This window comes from Manis javanica, chromosome 11 (genome assembly GCF_040802235.1).
Source record: "Manis javanica isolate MJ-LG chromosome 11, MJ_LKY, whole genome shotgun sequence".
Taxonomy (NCBI): domain Eukaryota; kingdom Metazoa; phylum Chordata; class Mammalia; order Pholidota; family Manidae; genus Manis; species Manis javanica.
In genome coordinates this window covers 23,405,000-23,423,712 of record NC_133166.1, presented here as the reverse complement: position 1 = coordinate 23,423,712, position 18,713 = coordinate 23,405,000, and the positions used below count along the sequence as shown (strand labels likewise).

General features: G+C 40.5%; 1 protein-coding gene across 1 annotated transcript; it reads left to right on the top strand.

Moving 5' to 3' along the window:
* The first annotated feature begins 2,805 nt into the window (after nt 1-2,805).
* On the top strand, nt 2,806-8,561 carry LOC108388582 (olfactory receptor 52K1-like). Its single transcript, XM_073216072.1, has one exon. It carries the CDS (start codon nt 3,070-3,072, stop codon nt 4,183-4,185), a length of 1,116 nt encoding a protein of 371 aa, XP_073072173.1. The 5' UTR covers nt 2,806-3,069; the 3' UTR covers nt 4,186-8,561.
* Nucleotides 8,562-18,713: the final 10,152 nt, after the last annotated feature.

Below are 18,713 nucleotides of genomic sequence, written 5' to 3'. Positions count from 1 at the left end.
AGAAGTAGAATGAAGCAAGAGCCACAGGTATGTCCACAAGCCCACTTGCCATGGCAACAGGCTTTCCTCTGTCCCCAAACTCCCTTCTCATGTCTAATGTTTGGGATCATGCCCCAAACCCACTTCCTTCTCTTTCCCAAAGAGACACTGAGGAAGAGGGCACCTCACCTACACTGCCTATCAGCTTTACAGTTTCCAGCAATTGAACACCCCACCTCCTGTCATCTTGCAAGGCCAATATTGCTACTATCGTTTTATAGATGAGAACACATCGATTTTATAAATGAGCATCATGTAAGTCCTTTTCCCAGTGAGTGACAGGCCCAGGATTCACAATGTCCTGCTCCATGTCCCGTCCCGTGTCCTCAGGAGCTGCCTGCCTCCTTATGGCTGAGTTCTTTCCCATCTGGCCTCCCACCAATCCAGCCTTTCTTCTCCTTCTCAGCACCAGTCCCAGCCCTGTGCTGTCCCCTGTGAGGCACCCAGCACACTGTTCTGTCGGGATCACCTTTAACCCAACCCAAACATTTGCCCTGAGACCTCCTCCTAAAGAACTAGGCTTTGTAGATAAGATGGGCTCTGTGTGACCCCCAGGAACACAACCAGGAGCTGTGCAAGGAAGCCTCAGAGAGAATGATATGACTCAACACAGAAAACTTCCTAACAGTGGGCTCGGCTGCATGCTAAGATAGGCCACCCTCTGATGTCTGTCTCACAAGAGGATGGGTGCCAAAAATAAGATGGACCACAGGAGAACTTTACCCTTCCCAACACGAGGAGGAAGGAAGCAGATTCTGAGGGACCACTGATCAGGCTACGTTAAAGGGAGCCACACTCCTGCTGGGAGGCTGGACTCTGCCCCTCATGGGAAGCCCCACCCTGATGTTCCAAGGGTCTTGGACTTCCAGTCGGTGGACCTCAGGTGCCTTGGTTCTCTGATCTTACAATCCTAGCTGGAGGCCAGTGAAAAACAGAGCTAACCAGCTTCCCTTCTCCCTGCCCTGTGGCTCTCTTCCACTAAACAGCCTGAGGTCTGAGAGTCCCTGCCTTCCTCCCACTCTCTCCATGACAGCCTCAGCCCTGGACTAGGGTCATCTCCATGAACCCTGGTTCCAGGGTCCCCACTCCACTGCCTTCTCTTCTCTGATACTTTGGAGCAGCCTAGGATGGTCTCCACAAGGATTAGAGGTCCCACTTCCTCAAGGGGCAATAATTATGCAGCCAGTGTTGGGGAAAATGGAATTTTCAAATTGTTCCTGGAAAGGAGGAGAAGGTGGAGAGAGGCGCAGAGAGAGGGAGAAAGGACAAAAGAAATGGTGCACCATAAGATTAGGTCAGATGGTAGAGTGTGAAGAGATGACAGAGAACACTGCTCATCTCCCATTTTTATTTTTTTATATTATAGAAAATACTCTGAAACCAAGTAAGGCAGAACAAGCCTAGTTGAGAAGGCAATAAAGTCCAAGATGGGGAAGTGATCCTAAGAGAACATCTGACTATGCTTGTAAGAGTTAATGCACAGGTCATTGAAAGAACTAACAGATGTTTTCATGACTTCCTCCCAACATGCTTTGATAAATTATGGAGAAAGAATAGAAATTGACAAGAATACCAATTCACCAAAGTGAGAGGAAGAAGGGTAATGGCAACTCAAAGTCAATCCCTATCAAACTCTTGGGATCAATTATTAAATACGATGTAATGCCAGAAAAAAAGAGGTACTCTCTAGACAACAAAAAATAAATTCCCTGTAAACAAATGGGTCTACTCAACGCCATTTTTGATAGGGTTACTAAAAGTGGTAGCCAAAACATACTCACAGGGAAACAATTCAGGTTCGTGGCTTTATCTTCCTAAAGCTGCTCTCACAGTTCAAGATGAGGCATGAGCTCTCCTGTTGCATTCCCCAACCCCGTGGGGCCTGGGAGAGGAAAACACCAGTTCTCTCCTGAAGCTCTCTCTTTCATACTCAGCCTACCCTCTCCAGATGAGTGTTGGGCTAAGGATCAGAATCGTTTTCAGCCACCTTCTCTGTAAATCCAGGAGAACTCTACTCCAGCACTTCTGTGTGGAATGAAAAACCAGCACTTGCCTTCTGTGTTTTTTTTTTATTGCCAAAAATGGCTAACTATCACCTGGGGTCTTAGTAAATGGTAATCTTTGCTGCTGGTCTTACCTGGCTGTTGACAGCTACTGACTGATAAGGGTGGTGGTTGCTAAAGGCTGGGGTGGCTGTGGAAATTTTTTTTTTATATTTTAATGTATTTCTTCCCAATCTTTTTTTTTACTAAAGTGTCATTAATTATACAATCTTATGTTGGTTTCAAATGTACATCACATTGGTCAACAGTCCCCATGATCAACTTATATTGTGATTGCAAATTATTGTGTCCCTTTATCCCCCCTCCCACTAGACACCTCCTCGCCCAACCCCCATCCCCTTGGTAACCACCAGTCACTTCTGTGTTTATAAGCCTACTGCTGTTTTGTTCCTTATTTTACTTTTTGCTTTGTGTTTATATTCCACAAGTAAGTAAAATCATGTGGTACTTGTCTTTCTCCACCTAGCTTATTTCACTGAACATAATACCCTCTAGATCTATCCATGTTGTTGCAAATGAGAGGATTTCTTTTCTCTTTATGACTGAATAAGATTCCATTGTGAATATCCACCACATCTTCTTTATCCATTCATCCATCAATGGACACTTAAGTTGCTTCCAAATCTTCGCTATTGTAAATAACATTGCATTAAACATAGAGGTGCATATATCTTTTTTAATTAACTGTATTTTATTTCTTACGTCACTTCAATCTTCCTCAGTACAATGTGAGCCCATTCAAGACAAACACAATCAATTCTTAATTGTATATTTCAGGCCCTAGCACGGTGCCTGGCACAAACTAGGTCTTCAATAGGGTTTGTTAGTGAAAAAATAAACACTTTTTATAGAAAAAGAAAGGAAAAACAAAAGATTGGAGCTGTGGAAAGCAGTTAATTTTTTTTTAAGTATTGCACTAAATGGTAACAATTAACTCTTTATTTCCTCTATAGAAATATTGTAGTTCATGAAGGTGAAGCCCCCATTGCAAGCTGGTGAAGCTGGAACAGGTAGGCTGGGTTCTAACACCAGAACTCCTGTTTCCCTCTTCCCAGAGCCATCCTGCTCCCCAGGGAAAATGTCCGGGTGGAGCAACGGCAGCTCCAATGTGTCCTACACCAGCTTCCTCCTGGTGGGCTTCCCGGGGCTGCAGGAGTCCCGAGCCCTCCTGGTGCTGCCCTTCTTCAGCCTCTACCTGGTGATCGTCTCCACCAATGCCCTGGTCACCTACACGGTGGTGGCCCAGAGGAGCCTGCACCAGCCCATGTACCTGCTCATCGCCCTGCTCCTGGCTGTCAACATCTGCACTGCCACCACCGTGGTGCCCACCATGCTGTTCAGCTTCTCCACCCACTTCAACCGCGTCTCCCTGCCTTGCTGTCTGGTCCAGATGTTCTGCATCTACTTCTTCATTGTCTTTGACTGCAACATCCTCCTGGTCATGGCCCTGGACCGCTATGTTGCCATCTGCTATCCTCTCCGCTATGCAGAAATAGTGACAGGCCACTTGCTGGCTGGCCTGGTGGGGGTGGCAGCTGTCAGGAGCACTTGCATTGTTGCTCCGGTGGTGGGGCTGGCCTCTCGGGTTAACTTCTGCCGCTCGGACATCATCCATCATTTTGCTTGTGAGCACATGGCCTTGATGAAGCTGTCCTGTGGGGACATCTCCCTAAACAAGACTGTAGGGCTCACTGTCCGCGTTTTCAACAGAGTCCTAGACATGCTGCTACTTGGAACCTCCTACTCCCGCATTATCCATGCTGCCTTCCGGATTTCATCAGCTGGGGCCCGCTCAAAGGCCCTCAACACCTGTGGCTCCCACCTACTGGTCATCTTCACTGTTTATTCCTCCACTATGTCCTCATCTGTCGTCTACCGTGTGGCTCGCACCACTTCCCAGGATGTGCACAACCTGCTCAGTGCCTTCTACCTGCTGCTCCCATGCCTGGTCAACCCCATCATCTATGGGGCCAGAACCAAGGAAATCAGGCAGCACCTGGCAACCCTGTTCCAGAGGGAACAGCTACTGATCCCCACTGAGAAGCCCCAGTCCCTGCCCTCACGTAGGGAGCTTCCTGCTTAACTCTTTGGAACTTACAGGTCCTCCAGTCATTCTCTCACGTGTGTAAATGTGCAAGTGAGTTGTCCCCACTATATTTTGGCTTTGGCCATCTGTATTCCTCTTTGAGGATTTTTATCCATTTTCTGAAAAACAGCTACTCATCCACCTATACAGTAAACTTCTGTCTTCTTAACTTTCTCCCCTTCCTTCAGCATGTGATTTTCACTCATTCATTCACTTTTTCACTCGTTCACTCATCAAACATTTATTATATTTACATAATGCCAACCCCACGATTGGAAAGCAAGAAAAATCAAGGCTCTTCCCTGAGATTCCAAACTCACAAACTATAAATGTTCAAGCAATGTACATATAATGTTCATTGTACAATAGCTTTATGTACAAAATTCTGTGGGAACATAGAGGAAGGACATTCTCTAACACAGAACATTTCACAGAGGTGAATCTGAACTGTGTTTGAAAGATAAGGTGTTTATTGGAGAGAAAGGACATAAAAAGAAGAAAAGGCATTCTAGGCCAACAGAACAGCATAGGCAAAGGAATACGGGTATGGATAAACACAGCTGACTGGGAAACTCCCCAGAAGTCCCACATTTCCCTAACACAAGGGGAATATGGTAGAAAAGAAGGCTGTGTGGGTAAGCAGAGGCCAAGCAGAGGCCAGGTGATGAAAGACCTTATCTGTCATCATAAGGAGTTTGAGCTTTTAACTCCAGGCAGTATGTAACCATTTAAGAGTACAAAGAAGGGGAGTGGCATCATATTTATGTTTCACAATGATTGCTCTGCAGCCATAGTAGGGTGTAAGTTAGAGGCAGACAAGCCTGGAAGCTGCTACACTAGAGGTGATGGCGGCCTGACCCAACCAGTGGCAGCAGATGTAAAGAAAGATAAAGTTATCCCTTTTTCCTCCTGACCGCCACCATCGTGGGTCACATGCATGCTCTCGGAAAGGGTCTGTCCCAGGCAGCACTGCCTTACCATCCAAGCGGCCCACACCTGGCTGAAGTTGACATGATGATGTGAAGCAGCAGATATACAAACTTGCCAAGAAAGGCCTGACTCCCTCACAAATTGGTGTGATCCTGAGAGACTCACATGGTGTTTCACAAGTATGTTTTGTGACAGGCAATAAAATCTTGAGAATTCTTAAGTCCAAAGGACTTGCTCCTGATCTTCCAGAGGATCTCTATCTTTTAATTAAGAAAGCTATTGTTGTTCTTGTTCGGAAGCATCTTGAGAGGAACAGAAAAGATAAGGATGTCAAATTCCATCTGATTCTGATCGAGAGCCGTATTCATGGGCTGACTCGCTATTATAAGATGAAAATAGTCCTCCCTGCCAAGTCAGAAACAAGTCATCCACAGACTCTACTCTGGTTGCATAAATTTGTCTAGGTACCCAAGCAATAAAGCCATTGTTTAACTAGAGAGAAAAAAAGAGAGGTAGAGATATGTAGATTTCAGAAAGGCAAATTTGTAGTAAGAGTCAGAGAGGCAGGAGGAAAACAAGGAGAGAGTGGCATCACCAAAGCCAAGGGAGGAGACGGTTTTAAGAAGGTTGGAGTGGTCAGCAATGTTAAATTCTCTGGTGGGTCAAGCAGAAGAAAGATTTAAGGGCCCATTGACTCAGTAATATGCAGGCAGGCAAAGAGTACTTTAGCCAGGGCAGTTCCTTCCTCAGGCCCTGAGGATACAACGATAAGCACAATATATATGTTCCCTGTCCTTGTGGATGCCAAAGTTGAGAAGAGACATAGGCATTAGTCAACTGATTTACAGAGTTGAGAGTTGACATGGAGACCTCTGAGCAGGAGTAATTGCCAAGATGCTGCTGGCACCTCAGGAACTCACAGAAAGTTCCTGTGCAGAGCTGGGTCACATATCTATGAGAAGGAAGTGTCATTTGACTACTGCTGTATCTTAGCACCTTGGAGCAAAGGCCCCATGAGTCAGCAATGCAAACCCCTCATCGGGGTGGGGACAGTGCAGAAGGTGCTGGTACCTCAGAGGGGGACAACACGGGGCTTCTATGAGAGCCCAGGGAAGTTGTGAACTGGAACCAATAGTCGTTGCCAAGTGAAGTTCTGGTGTTGGGATGAAGCTGACAGAAACACTAAGCTAATAGGAAGAAGCCAGTCCTTCCTGCCTTCCCCCTGCTTTCAATAACCCGCCGGTGTCCATCTTTGGAAGAATACAACAGAATGCTTCCCAGGCAAAGGATAGGATTGCAGAGTCCCAACGTCAGCATCACAAAGCTGAATACAGAAGATTGAGTTTGAAGTTGAGACACAGTAGCTTAACAATTGGCCAACAACTTTAAAACTGTCACAAAAAAATGTTTCAGAGTAAATGAGAATACTGTATGGGGCTAGCCTGACGATACTGCCAGTGAGCACCAAACTTGGTCTATTTCTAATGTATTTTACACACACTGAAAAGGGGCCAAGAAGGCATTACATTGTGTTCAGTCAGGGTAATAAGTACACTGTCTATGACATTTCCACAAGAGCCCCTGTAATAGACAGTACAATGATGCCCCCATAACTGTTCCCTTTCTGTACCTATACACTTGACTTGCTTTGTTCCAGTTCACTTACTAGAGAGAAAAGAAAGCAGGAAGGACAGCCCAGAAAATGGCAGAACTGTACATAGTTTACAATGTGACCCTTCCTCCAACCCACTAAATCCTCAGTAAAGCCTACAAAAGTCACAGAACCAAGGAGGGAATACTTCCAAACTCATTCTATGAGGCCAACATCACTCTAATACCAAAACTACACAAAGACACCACAAAAAAAAGAAAATTACACACCAATATCCCTGATGAACATGAATGCAAAAATCTTCAACAAAATGTTAGCAAACTGAACTCCAATATACATAAAAAATATCATACATCATGACCAAGTGGGATTTATTCCAGAAATGCAAGGAGGTACAGTATTCAAAACTCCATCGACATAATATACCACATCAACAAAAAGAACAAAAACCACATGATCACCTCAATAGATGCTAAAAAGCATTGAACAAAATTCAACATCCATTCATGATAAAAACTCTCAACAGGAAAAGTACCTCAATATAATAAAGGCCATATACAACAAACCCACAGCCAACATAATACTTAACAGCAAAAACGCTGAAAGCTTTTCCTCTAAGATTGGGAGCAAGACAATGATGCCCACTCTCCCCACTTTTATGCAACACAGTACTGGAGGTACTAGCCACGGCAATCAAACAACACAAAGACATAAAGGGCATTCAGATTGGTAAGAAAGAGGTTAAACTGTCACTGTTTACAGATGACATGATATTGTACATAGAAAGCCCTAAAGAATCCACCCCAAAACTACTAGAACTACCAAATGAATTCAGCAAAGTTGCAGGATACAAAATTAATCACAGAAATCTGTTGCATTCCTATATATTAATGATGAACTAGCAGAAAGAGAAATCAGGAAAAAAACTCCATTTACAACTGCATCAAAAAGAAGAAAACACCTAGGAATAAACTTAACCAAAGAGGTGAAAGACCTATACCCTGAAAACTATAAGACACTCATGAGAGAAATTAAAGAAGACACCAATAAATGGAAATACATCCCATGCTCATGGATAGGAAGAATTAATATTGTCAAAATGGCCATCCTGCCTAAAGCAATCTACAGATTTGATGCAATCCCTATCAAAATACCAACAGCATTCTTCAATGAACTAGAACAAATAGTTCTAAAATTCATATGGAACCACAAAAGACCCCAAATAGCCAAAGCAATCCTGAGAAGGAAGAATAAGCTGGGGAGATTATGCTCCCCAACTTCAAGTTCTACAACAAAGCCACAGTAATCAAAACAATTTGGTACTGGCACAAGAACAGAACCATAGATCAATGGAACAGAATAGAGAGCCCTGATATAAACCCAACCATATACAGCTAAGTAACATACGATAAAGGAGCCATGGATATACAAGGGGGAAATGACAGCCTCTTCAACAACTGGGGTTGGCAAAACTGGACAGCTACATGTAAGAGAATGAAACTGGATTACTGTCTAACTCCATACAGAAAAGTAAACTCAAAATGGATCAAAGACCTGAATGTAAGTCATGAAACCATAAAACTCTTAGAAGAAAATACAGACAAAAATCTATTGAATATAAACATGAGCAACTTTTTCCTGAACACATCTCCTTAGGCAAGGGAAACAAAGTAAAAAATGAACACATGGGACTACATCAAACTAAATAGCTTCTGTACAGCAAAGGTACAGTACTGGAGGTACTAGCCACGGCAATCAAACAACACAAAGACATAAAGGGCATTCAGATTGGTAAGAAAGGTTAAACTGTCACTGTTTACAGATGAGCATCAGTAGAGCAAAAAGGTATCCTACAGTATGGGAGAATATATTCATAAATGATTTATCCAATAAGGGGCTAACATCCAAATATATAAAGAGCTCATATACCTCAATACCCCCAAAAAACAAATAACCAGATCAAAAAATGGGTAGGGTGGGTGGGAGGGAGGGAGAAGGGGATTAAGAGGCATTATGATTAGCACTCACAATATAGGTAGATCACAGGGAAGGCAGTACAGCACGGTGAAGACAAGTAAAGAGTCTATAGCATGCTGATGAACAGTGGCTGCAATGGAGTGGGGGTGGGGGGACTTGACAATATGGGTGAATGTTGAAACCACAATGTTGTTCATGTGAAACCTTCATAAGATTGTATGTCAATGTACATAATGGAATACTATTCAGTCATAAGAAGAAAACAAATCGTACCATTTGCAATAAAATGGATGGAGCTAGAGGGTATTATGCTCAGTGAAATAAACCAGGCAGGGAAAGAAAAGTTCCAAATGATTTCCCTCATTTTTAGAGTATAACAATGAAGCAAAACTGAAGGAACAAGACTGCAGCAGACTCACAGACTCCAAGAAGGGATTAACAGTTACCAAAGGCAAGGTGGGGGGAGAGGAGGAGGAGAAAAGGATTGAGGGGTATTATGATTAGTACACATGGTGTGTTGGGGGGTCATGGGGAAGACAGTGTGACACAGAGAAGACAAGTAGTGACTCCGGCATCTTACTACACTCATGGACAGTGACTTCAATGGGGTATGGGGGGGACTTGACAATATAGGTGAATGTAGAAACTACAGTTTTTTATGTGAAACCTTCATAAGAGTACATATCAATGATACCTTAATAAAAAATAAAATAAAAATTAAAAAAGATTGCATATCAATGATAGCTTAATTATAACTAAATAAATAAAAACAGGTGAGCAGAAAAACAAAGTCACAAAATCATACAAAAGTCTAAGACAGCAGCAAACATAAGAGTAAAGACAAAGTGAATGTGATACACTAAGCCATAGGAACTTGCTGAATTATGGTGAGGGCTCTGTAGTATTACACCTCAGAAGAGGTTATCTTCATGATATATGGTATGCATTGCATTTTTTAACTATCAGAAATATTAAGGAAATGTACATTTAAATGTTAAAGTTCAAACCATAAACCTTTTATAAGATAATAAAGGACTTTATCTCCATGATATTGCAATAATGAGTCTTTTTAAATAGGACACAAAAGCACTAGCTTTATATAAAGGAAAGAAAAATTATATAAGTTTGACTTAAGTACAGGGGTAAAGGTGACAAATTTAATTATATTAAACTTCAGAACATTTGTTTATCAAAAGCCGAGCTCCCATTTTTATGTAATAGATCATGGAGTAACCTGCATAAAGGCATCTGACAAAAGTGGAAGATGAAATTCAGCACAGTACCGCTGCAAAGCCATCAGAGAAGGAGACATTTTGTAATTTGTACAAAGGTACACTATGTACTAGATACAGCTTCAATTATAAGACACCAAAAGAGAGTAAAAAGGAAAGCTACAAATTCGAGGAAAATATTTGCAATAAACTTAAGTAACAAAGAACTGGTATCAAGAATACGTAAAGAACAACTATAAATCAACAAGAAAAAAAGACAGTTGCAGGATACAAAATTAACACACAGAAATCTGTGGCTTTCCTATACACTAACAATGAACTAATAGAAAGAGAAATCAGGAAAACAATTCCATTCACAATAGCATCAAAAAGAATAAAATACCTAGGAATAAACCTAACCAAAGATGTGAAAGACCTATACCCTGAAAACTATAAGACACTCTTAAGAGAAATTAAAGAGGACACTAAAAAATGGAAACTCATCCCATGCTCCTGGCTAGGAAGAATTAATATCGTCAAAATGGCCATCCTGCCCAAAGCAATATACAGATTCAATGAAATCCCTACCAAATTACCAACAGCATTCTTCAACGAACTGGAACAAATAGTTCTGAAATTCATATGGAACCACCAAAGACCCCGAATAGCCAAAGCAATCCTGAGAAGGAAGAATAAAGTGGGAGGGATCTCACTCCCCAACTTCAAGCTCTACTACAAAGCCACAGTAATCAAGACAATTTGGTACTGGCACAAGAACAGAGCCACAGACCAGTGGAACAGAGTAGAGACTCCAAACATTAACCCAAACGTATGTGGTCACTTAATATTCATAAAGGAGCCATGGACATACAATGGGGAAATGACAGTCTCTTCAACAGATGGTGCTGGCAAAACTGGACAGCTACATGTAAGAGAATGAAACTGGATCACTGTCTAACCCCATACACAAAAGTAAATTCGAAATGGATCAAAGACCTGAATGTAAGTCATGAAACCATAAAACTCTTAGAAAAAAACATAGGCAAAAACCTCTTAGAAATAAACCTGAGTGACTTCTTCATGAACATATCTCCCCGGAGAAGGGAAACAAAAGCAAAAATGAACAAGTGGGACTGTATCAAGCTGAAAAGCTTCTGTACAGCAAAGCACACAATCAATAGAACAAAAAGGTACCCTACAGTATGGGAGAATATATTCATAAATGACAGATCCAATAAAGGGCTGACATCCAAAATATATAAAGAGCTCACGCATCTCAACAAACAAAAAGCAAATAGTCCAATTAAAAAATGGGCAGAGGCCTTGTCTAGCCTGGATTAATACTTAGTCCATAGGCACACACCTGATCATCTGATCATCTATATTTGCCTTCTTACAGCACTAAACTATGTTTTCTACCTTTATCTTGCATCTACCTACCACTTCAGCATTTTATTAAAAATAAAAATAATAATAATAATAGGAGAAATGTGGGATCAACATATAAATCAAGTACAAAAATCAAATGAATATTCATATTTGACCTGATGGTTTATAGGTCATATTGCATGATCAAAACCGAAAGTTTCTGTGATGACTGCCCTTGTACTGTTCACCATGTAAGAATTTATTCACTCTGTAAGAATTCGTTCACCATGTAAGAACTTGTTCGTTATGCTTCAGAAGATTGGAGACTGACGAGAATTAGGCTTGAGATGGATTAATGATTGAACATTGAGCATTGACCCCCCTATACTGAATTTTATTGTTGTCAACAACCATTTGATCAATAAATATGAGAGATGCCCTCTCAAAAAAAAAAAAAAAAAAAAAATGGGCAGAGGAGCTGAACAGACACTTCTCTAAAGAAGAAATTCAGATGGCCAACAGACACATGAAAAGATGCTCCACATCGCTAGTCATCAGAGAAACGCAAATTAAAACCACAATGAGATATCACCTCATACCAGTAAGGATCACCACCATCCAAAAGACAAACAACAAATGTTGGTGAGGTTGTGGAGAAAGGGGAACCCTCCTACACTGTTGGTGGGAATGTAAATTAGTTCAACCATTGTGGAAAGCAGTATGGAGATTCCTCAAAATGCTCAAAATAGAAATACCATTTGACCCAGGAATTCCACTTCTAGGAATTTACCCTAAGAATGCAGCAGCCCAGTTTGAAAAAGACAGATGCACCCCTATGTTTATCGCAGCACTATTTACAATAGCCAAGAAATGGAAGCAACCTAAGTGTCCATCAGTAGATGAATGGATAAAGAAGATGTGGTACATATACACAATGGAATATTATTCAGCCATAAGAAAACAAATCCTACCATTTGCAACAACATGGATGGAGCTAGAGGGTATTATACTCAGTGAAATAAGCCAGGCGGAGAAAGACAAGTACCAAATGATTTCACTCATATGTGGAGTATAAGAACAAAGAAAAACTGAAGGAACAAAACAGCAGCACAATCACAGAACCCAAGAATGGATTAACAGTTACCAAAGGGAAAGGGACTGGAGAGGATGGGTGGGAAGGGAGGGATAAGGGCGGGGGAAAAAGAAAAGGGGCATTACAATTAGCATGGGTAATGTAAGGGGGTAGCACAGGGAGGGCTGTACAGCACAGAGAGGATGAGTAGGGATTCTGCAGCATCTTACTACACTGATGGACAGTGACTGTAATGGGGTTTGTCGGGAGGACTTGTGAAGGGGGGAGCATAGTAAACATAATGTTCTTCATGTAATTGTAGATTAATGATACCAAAAGAAAAGAAAAAGACAACTTAATAAATAGGCAAAAGACTTGAACAGTCACTTCAAAAAATAAGTACATAAAAAACTATTTGACCTCTAGCCTCTCACATACAAATATTCAATTTGCGCACTGTATAACCTCACATCTATCACAGAGACATAGATTTGTATATCTATTACAACAGTTTCCTAGCAGATGACAATGAAAACTACAAGTAAGATCGTAGATTGGTGCAACCACTTTGGAAGACAATTTGCCACTAGTAAAACTGAAGATACACATAACCTTTAGCTCCACAAATATCCTCAGGCATATTGGGTTCAAAATACATATACAAAAATACCCACAGTGGCATTTTCCCTAATTGTGAAAAAATAGAAACAACATAAATGTCCTTCAGAAATAAAGTCTGTAAATAGGTTATGGTACATTCATACACTGGAATGCTATCAATAATAAGGTCACATACAACATGAGTTAATTTTGCAAACATAATATTTTTTCTTATTTTTCTTTAGGATATAATGGACCATATAAAGCCAAAAATATATACAATGTATTGTGGGGTTTATATTTATGTAGAAATAAAATATAAGACAACAATAACACAAACACTGAAAGAGAAGAAATGGAAGAATCTGTTGTAAGGATCTCATGCAAGCCACTGAAGTGGCACCATGTTACTTAAAAGTAGACTGTGGGGATCCCTAAGGAGGATTAAAGATGGTGGCAAGAGAGGTGAGACAGGCTTCCTCCTAAAACTGCATATAAGATGAAAATATAATATGACTGTTCCTGAAAGAGCAACAGGAAAGAGGGCTGCACCAAACTGCATACACCTGGAGAAAAAACAAATCTCACGGAACAGGGTAATGTACCAAAGCCATGGCCCAGTAGAACCCAAGCCCTTCCCCCACCCCAGCTCACTGGCTGGATGAAGAGAAACAGAGCAGGGAGGGAGTGGAGGCCTGGGACTGCTGAATACCTAACTCCAGAGATCTGCTCTGGGAGCCAAACCTACCTTTCATGGTGCTTTCATGGTACTCTCATGATTAGGGAGTTGGAAAGCTAAGACAGGCAGAATGCCTGGAGAGACTGAAATTCCAGCCACTTGTGGAAAGCAGGGAACCACATCTGGCTGCTCTGTGACAAAAGAAAGTCGGGCAGTTTGAGAGACTCCCTAACAGCAAGAGGGCTGCTAAAGGGGCAAGGATTGCACAGAGCTTACAGCACAGGAGAAAGGATAGGTAGACAAAATTGTCAGAGTGCTCTCTGCCCAGCAGGTTGGGAGCTTTCACGATCTTCAGGTGCTCCAGCTCCCAGGCTGGCTACACAGCTCCAAGGACCCCCTCCATGATAGGCAGCCTACTGCACCTTTCTCCCAGCCAGCCCCACCTGGCTCGCAAACCAGCAAACCCTACCCTGGTGTTAGGCCAGCCAGAGAGAGGATCTCTCTACAGCAACTATAAAAACAAAGCATAGAGGCTTATACCTGTGTGCTCGGCCCACTGGTTCAGGCAGTGGAGACAGGCATAGCAACCGGGAAGCAAGAAACAGCTCTTTCCTCCCCAACAGGCACCAATACCGCTCCACTGCAACCCCGACATTGCTTCAGGGGCTAAGCAGCTCCAGAGAGTAGAGCTTCTGGGCACTAATATGAAATGCCAAAGAAACTAGTTCAAAGTAAAATTATGAATACAACACCCAAGAAAGATTCAAATGAAATCAACCCCATAAATCTTACTGAAAGGGATTTCAAAATAAAAATCATTAACATGCTCATGGAGGTACAGAAAAATATTCAAGAACTCAGGAATGAATTTCAGTCAAAGATCCAATCATTATGAAACACAGTATCAGAAATGAAACATACAATGGAAAGTTTTAAAAGCAGATTAGATACAGTGGAGGAGATGATAAATCAAATAGAAGTTAGAGAAGAGGAATACAAAGAAGCTGAGGCACAGAGAGAAAAATGGATCTCTAAGAATGAAAGAATATTGAGAGAACTTTGCGACCAAGCCAAACAGAACAATATTCGCTATATATAGGGATACCAGAAGAAGAAGAGAGGGAAAAATGGATAGAAAGTGTCTTTGAGGAGGTACCTGCTGAAAACTTACCCAATCTGGAGAAGGTGATAGTCTCTCAGGTCATGGAGATGCACAGATCTCCCAAAACAAGGGACCCAAGGAAGACAACACCAAGACATATAGTAATTAAAATGGCAAAGACCAAGGATAAGGACAGGCTATTAAAAGCAGCCAGAGAGAGAAATAAGATCACATACAAAGGAAAGCCCATCAGGCTATCATCTGACTTCTCAGCAGAAACCTTAAAGGCCAGAAGGGAGTGGCATGATGTATTTAATGAAATGAAGCAGAAGGGTCTTGAACCAAGAATACTTTATCCAGCAAGATTATCATTTAAATTTGAAGGAGGGATTAAGCAATTTCCAGATAAGCAAAAGCTGATTTTACCTCCCACAAACCATCTCTACAGTGTATTTTGGAGGGACTGCTGTAGATGGAAGTGTTCCTAAGGTTTAACACCTGTCACCAGAGGTAATAAAACCACAGTAAAGAAAGTAGAACAGCTAATTACTAAGCAAATGCAAAATTAAATCAACTATCCCCAAAGTCCATCAAGGGAAAAAGAGTACTGAATATGATACCTAATATATAAAGAATGGAGGAGGATGAAAAAGGAGGAAAAAAGCACCTTTAGATTGTGTTTGTAATAGCATATTAAGTGAATTAAGTTAGATTCTTAGATAGTAAGGAAGCTAACCTTGAACCTTTGATAACACCAAATCTAAAGCCTGCAATAGCAATAAATACATATCTATCGATAATCACCCTAAATGTAAATGGACTGAATGCACCAACCAAAAGACATAGAGTCACTGAATGGATAAAAAAACAAGTCCCATTTATATGCCACCTACAAGAGACTCACTTCAAACCCAAAGACATACACAGACTAAAAGTGAAGGGATGGAAAAAAGATATTTCATGCAACTAATAGGGAGAAAAAAGCAGGAATTGCAGTACTTGTATCAAACAAAATAGAATTCAAAACAAAGAAAGTCACAAGAGACAAAGAAAAACATTACATAATGATTAAGGGGTCAATCCAACAAGAAGATATAACCGGTATAAATATCTATGCGCCCAACACAGGAGCACCTACATATGTGAAACAAATACTAACAGAATTGAAAGGGGAAATAGAATGCAATGCATTCATTCTAAGAGACTTCAACACTCAACTCACTCTGAAGGACAGATCCACCAGACAGAAAATAAGTAAGGAGACAGAGGCACTAAAAAACACATTAGAACACATGGACCTAACAGACATCTACGGAACTCTACACCCAAAAGCAGCAGAGTACACATTCTTCTCAAGTGCACATGGAACTTTTTCAAGAATAGATCAATACTAGGCCACAAAAAGAGCCTCGGTAAATTCAAAAAGACTGAAATTTTACTAACCAGTTTCTCAGACCACAAAGATATGAAACTAGAAATAAATTATGCAAAGAAAATTAAAAATTCCACAAAAACATGAAGGCTTCACAACATGCTCCTAAATAAACAATGGATCAATGACCAAATAAAAACGGAGATCAACAATATATGGAGACAAATGACAATAATTCAACACCGCAAAATCTGTGGAACGCAGCGAAGGCTGTGCTAAGAGGAAAGTATATTGCAATAGGCCTACCTCAGGAAAGAAGAACAATACCATATGAACAGTCTAAACTGACAATTAATGAAACTAGAAAAAGAAATGAGGCCCAAAGTCAGTACAAGGAGGGACATAATAAAGATTACAGCAGAAATAGATAAAATCGAGAAAAATAAAACAATAGAAAGAATCAATGAAAGCAAGTTGGTTCTTCGAGAAAATAAACAAGACAGATAAACCCCTAGCCAAACTTACCAAGAAAAAAAGTCTACACACATAAACAGAACCAGAAATGAGAAAGGAAAAATCACGAAGGACACTACAGAAATACAAAGAATTATGAGAGAATACTATGAAAAATTATATGCCAACAAACTGGATAACCTAGAAGAAATGGACAGCTTCTAGAAAAATACAATCTTCCAAGGCTGACCCATAAAGAAACAGAAAATCTGAACAGACCAATTACAAGCAACAAAATTGAACTGGTAATCAAAAAACTACCTAAGAACAAAATGCCTGCACCATATGGCTTCACTGCTGAATTTTATCAAACATTTAGTGGAGACCTAATACCCATCCTCCTTAAAGTTTTCCAAAGCGTAGAAGAGGGAATACTTCCAAACTCATTCTATGAGGCCAGCATCACTCTAACACCAAAACCAGGCAAAGACACCACAAAAAAAGAAAATTATGGACCAACATCCCTGATGAACATAGAAGCAAAAATACTCAACAAAATATTAGCAAACATAATTCAAAAATACATCAAAAATATCATCTATCATGATCAAGTAGGCTTTATTCCAGGGATGCGAGGATGGTACAACATTCAAAAATCCATCAAAATCATCCACCACATCAACAAAAAGGACAAAAACCACATGATCATCTCCATAGATGCTGAAAAAGCACCGACAAAATTCAACATCCATTCATGATAAAAACTCTCAACAAAATAGGTATAGAGGGCAACTGCCTCAACATAATAAAGGTCATATATGACAAACCCACAGCCAACATTATACTTAACAGCGAGAAGCTGAAAGCTTTTCCTTTAAGATCAGGAACAAGACAAGGATGCCCACTCTCTTCACCTCTATTCAACATAGTACTGGAGGTCCTAGGCACCACAATCAGACAACATAAAGAAATAAAAGGCATCCAGATCGGCAAGGAAGAAGTTAAACTGTCCGTTTGAAGATGACATGATATTGCACATAAAAAAAACGCTAAAGAGTCCACTCCAAAACTACGAGATCTAGTGTCTGAATTCACCAAACTTGAGGGATACAAAATTAATACACAGAAATCTGTTGCATTCCTATATACTAATGATGAACTAGCAGAAAGAGAAATCAGGAAAACAATTCCAATCACAATTGCATCAAAAAGAATAAAATACCTAGGAATAAACCTAACCAAGAAAGTGAAAGACCTATACTCTGAAAATTACAAGAAACTCATGACAGAAATTAAAGAATATACCAAGAAATGGAAACACATCCTGTGTTTATGGATAGGTAGAATTAATATTGTCAAAATGGCCATTCTGCCTAAAGCAATCTACAGATACGGTGCAATTCCTAACAAAATACCAACAGCATTCTTCAACGAACTAGAGAAAATCATTCTAAAATTCATATGGAACCACAAAAGACCCCAAATAGCCAAAGCAATCCCGAGAAGGAAGAATAAAGCTGGGAGGATTATGCTCCCCAACTTCAACCTCTACTACAAAGCCACAGTAATCAAGAAATTTGGTACTGGCACAAGAATAGAACCATAGGCCAATGGAACAGACTAGAGAGCACTGCTATAAACCCAACCACATATGTTCAATTAATATATGATAAAGGAGCCATGCACATACAATGGAGAAATGACAGCCTCTTCAACAACTGGTGTTGGCAAAACTGGACAGCTACATGCAAGAAAATGAAACTGGATTATTGTTTAACCCTATACACAAAAGTAAACTTGAAATGGATCATAGGCAAATATCTCCTCAATATAAGCATGAGCAACTTCTTCCTGAACGCATCTCCTTGAGCAAGGGAAACAAAAGCAAAAATGAACACAGGGGACTACATCAAACTAAAAAGTTTCTGTTCGGCAAAGGATACCATCAACAAAACAAAAAGGCATCCTACAGTATGGGAGAATATATTTGTAAATGACATATCCGACAAGACGTTAACATATAAAATATATGAAGAATTCATAGGCCTCAACATCCAGAATGCAAGTAACCTGATTAAAAAATGGGCAGAGGATATGAAGAGACAATTCTCCAAAGAAGAAATTCAGATGACCAATAGATGCATGAAAA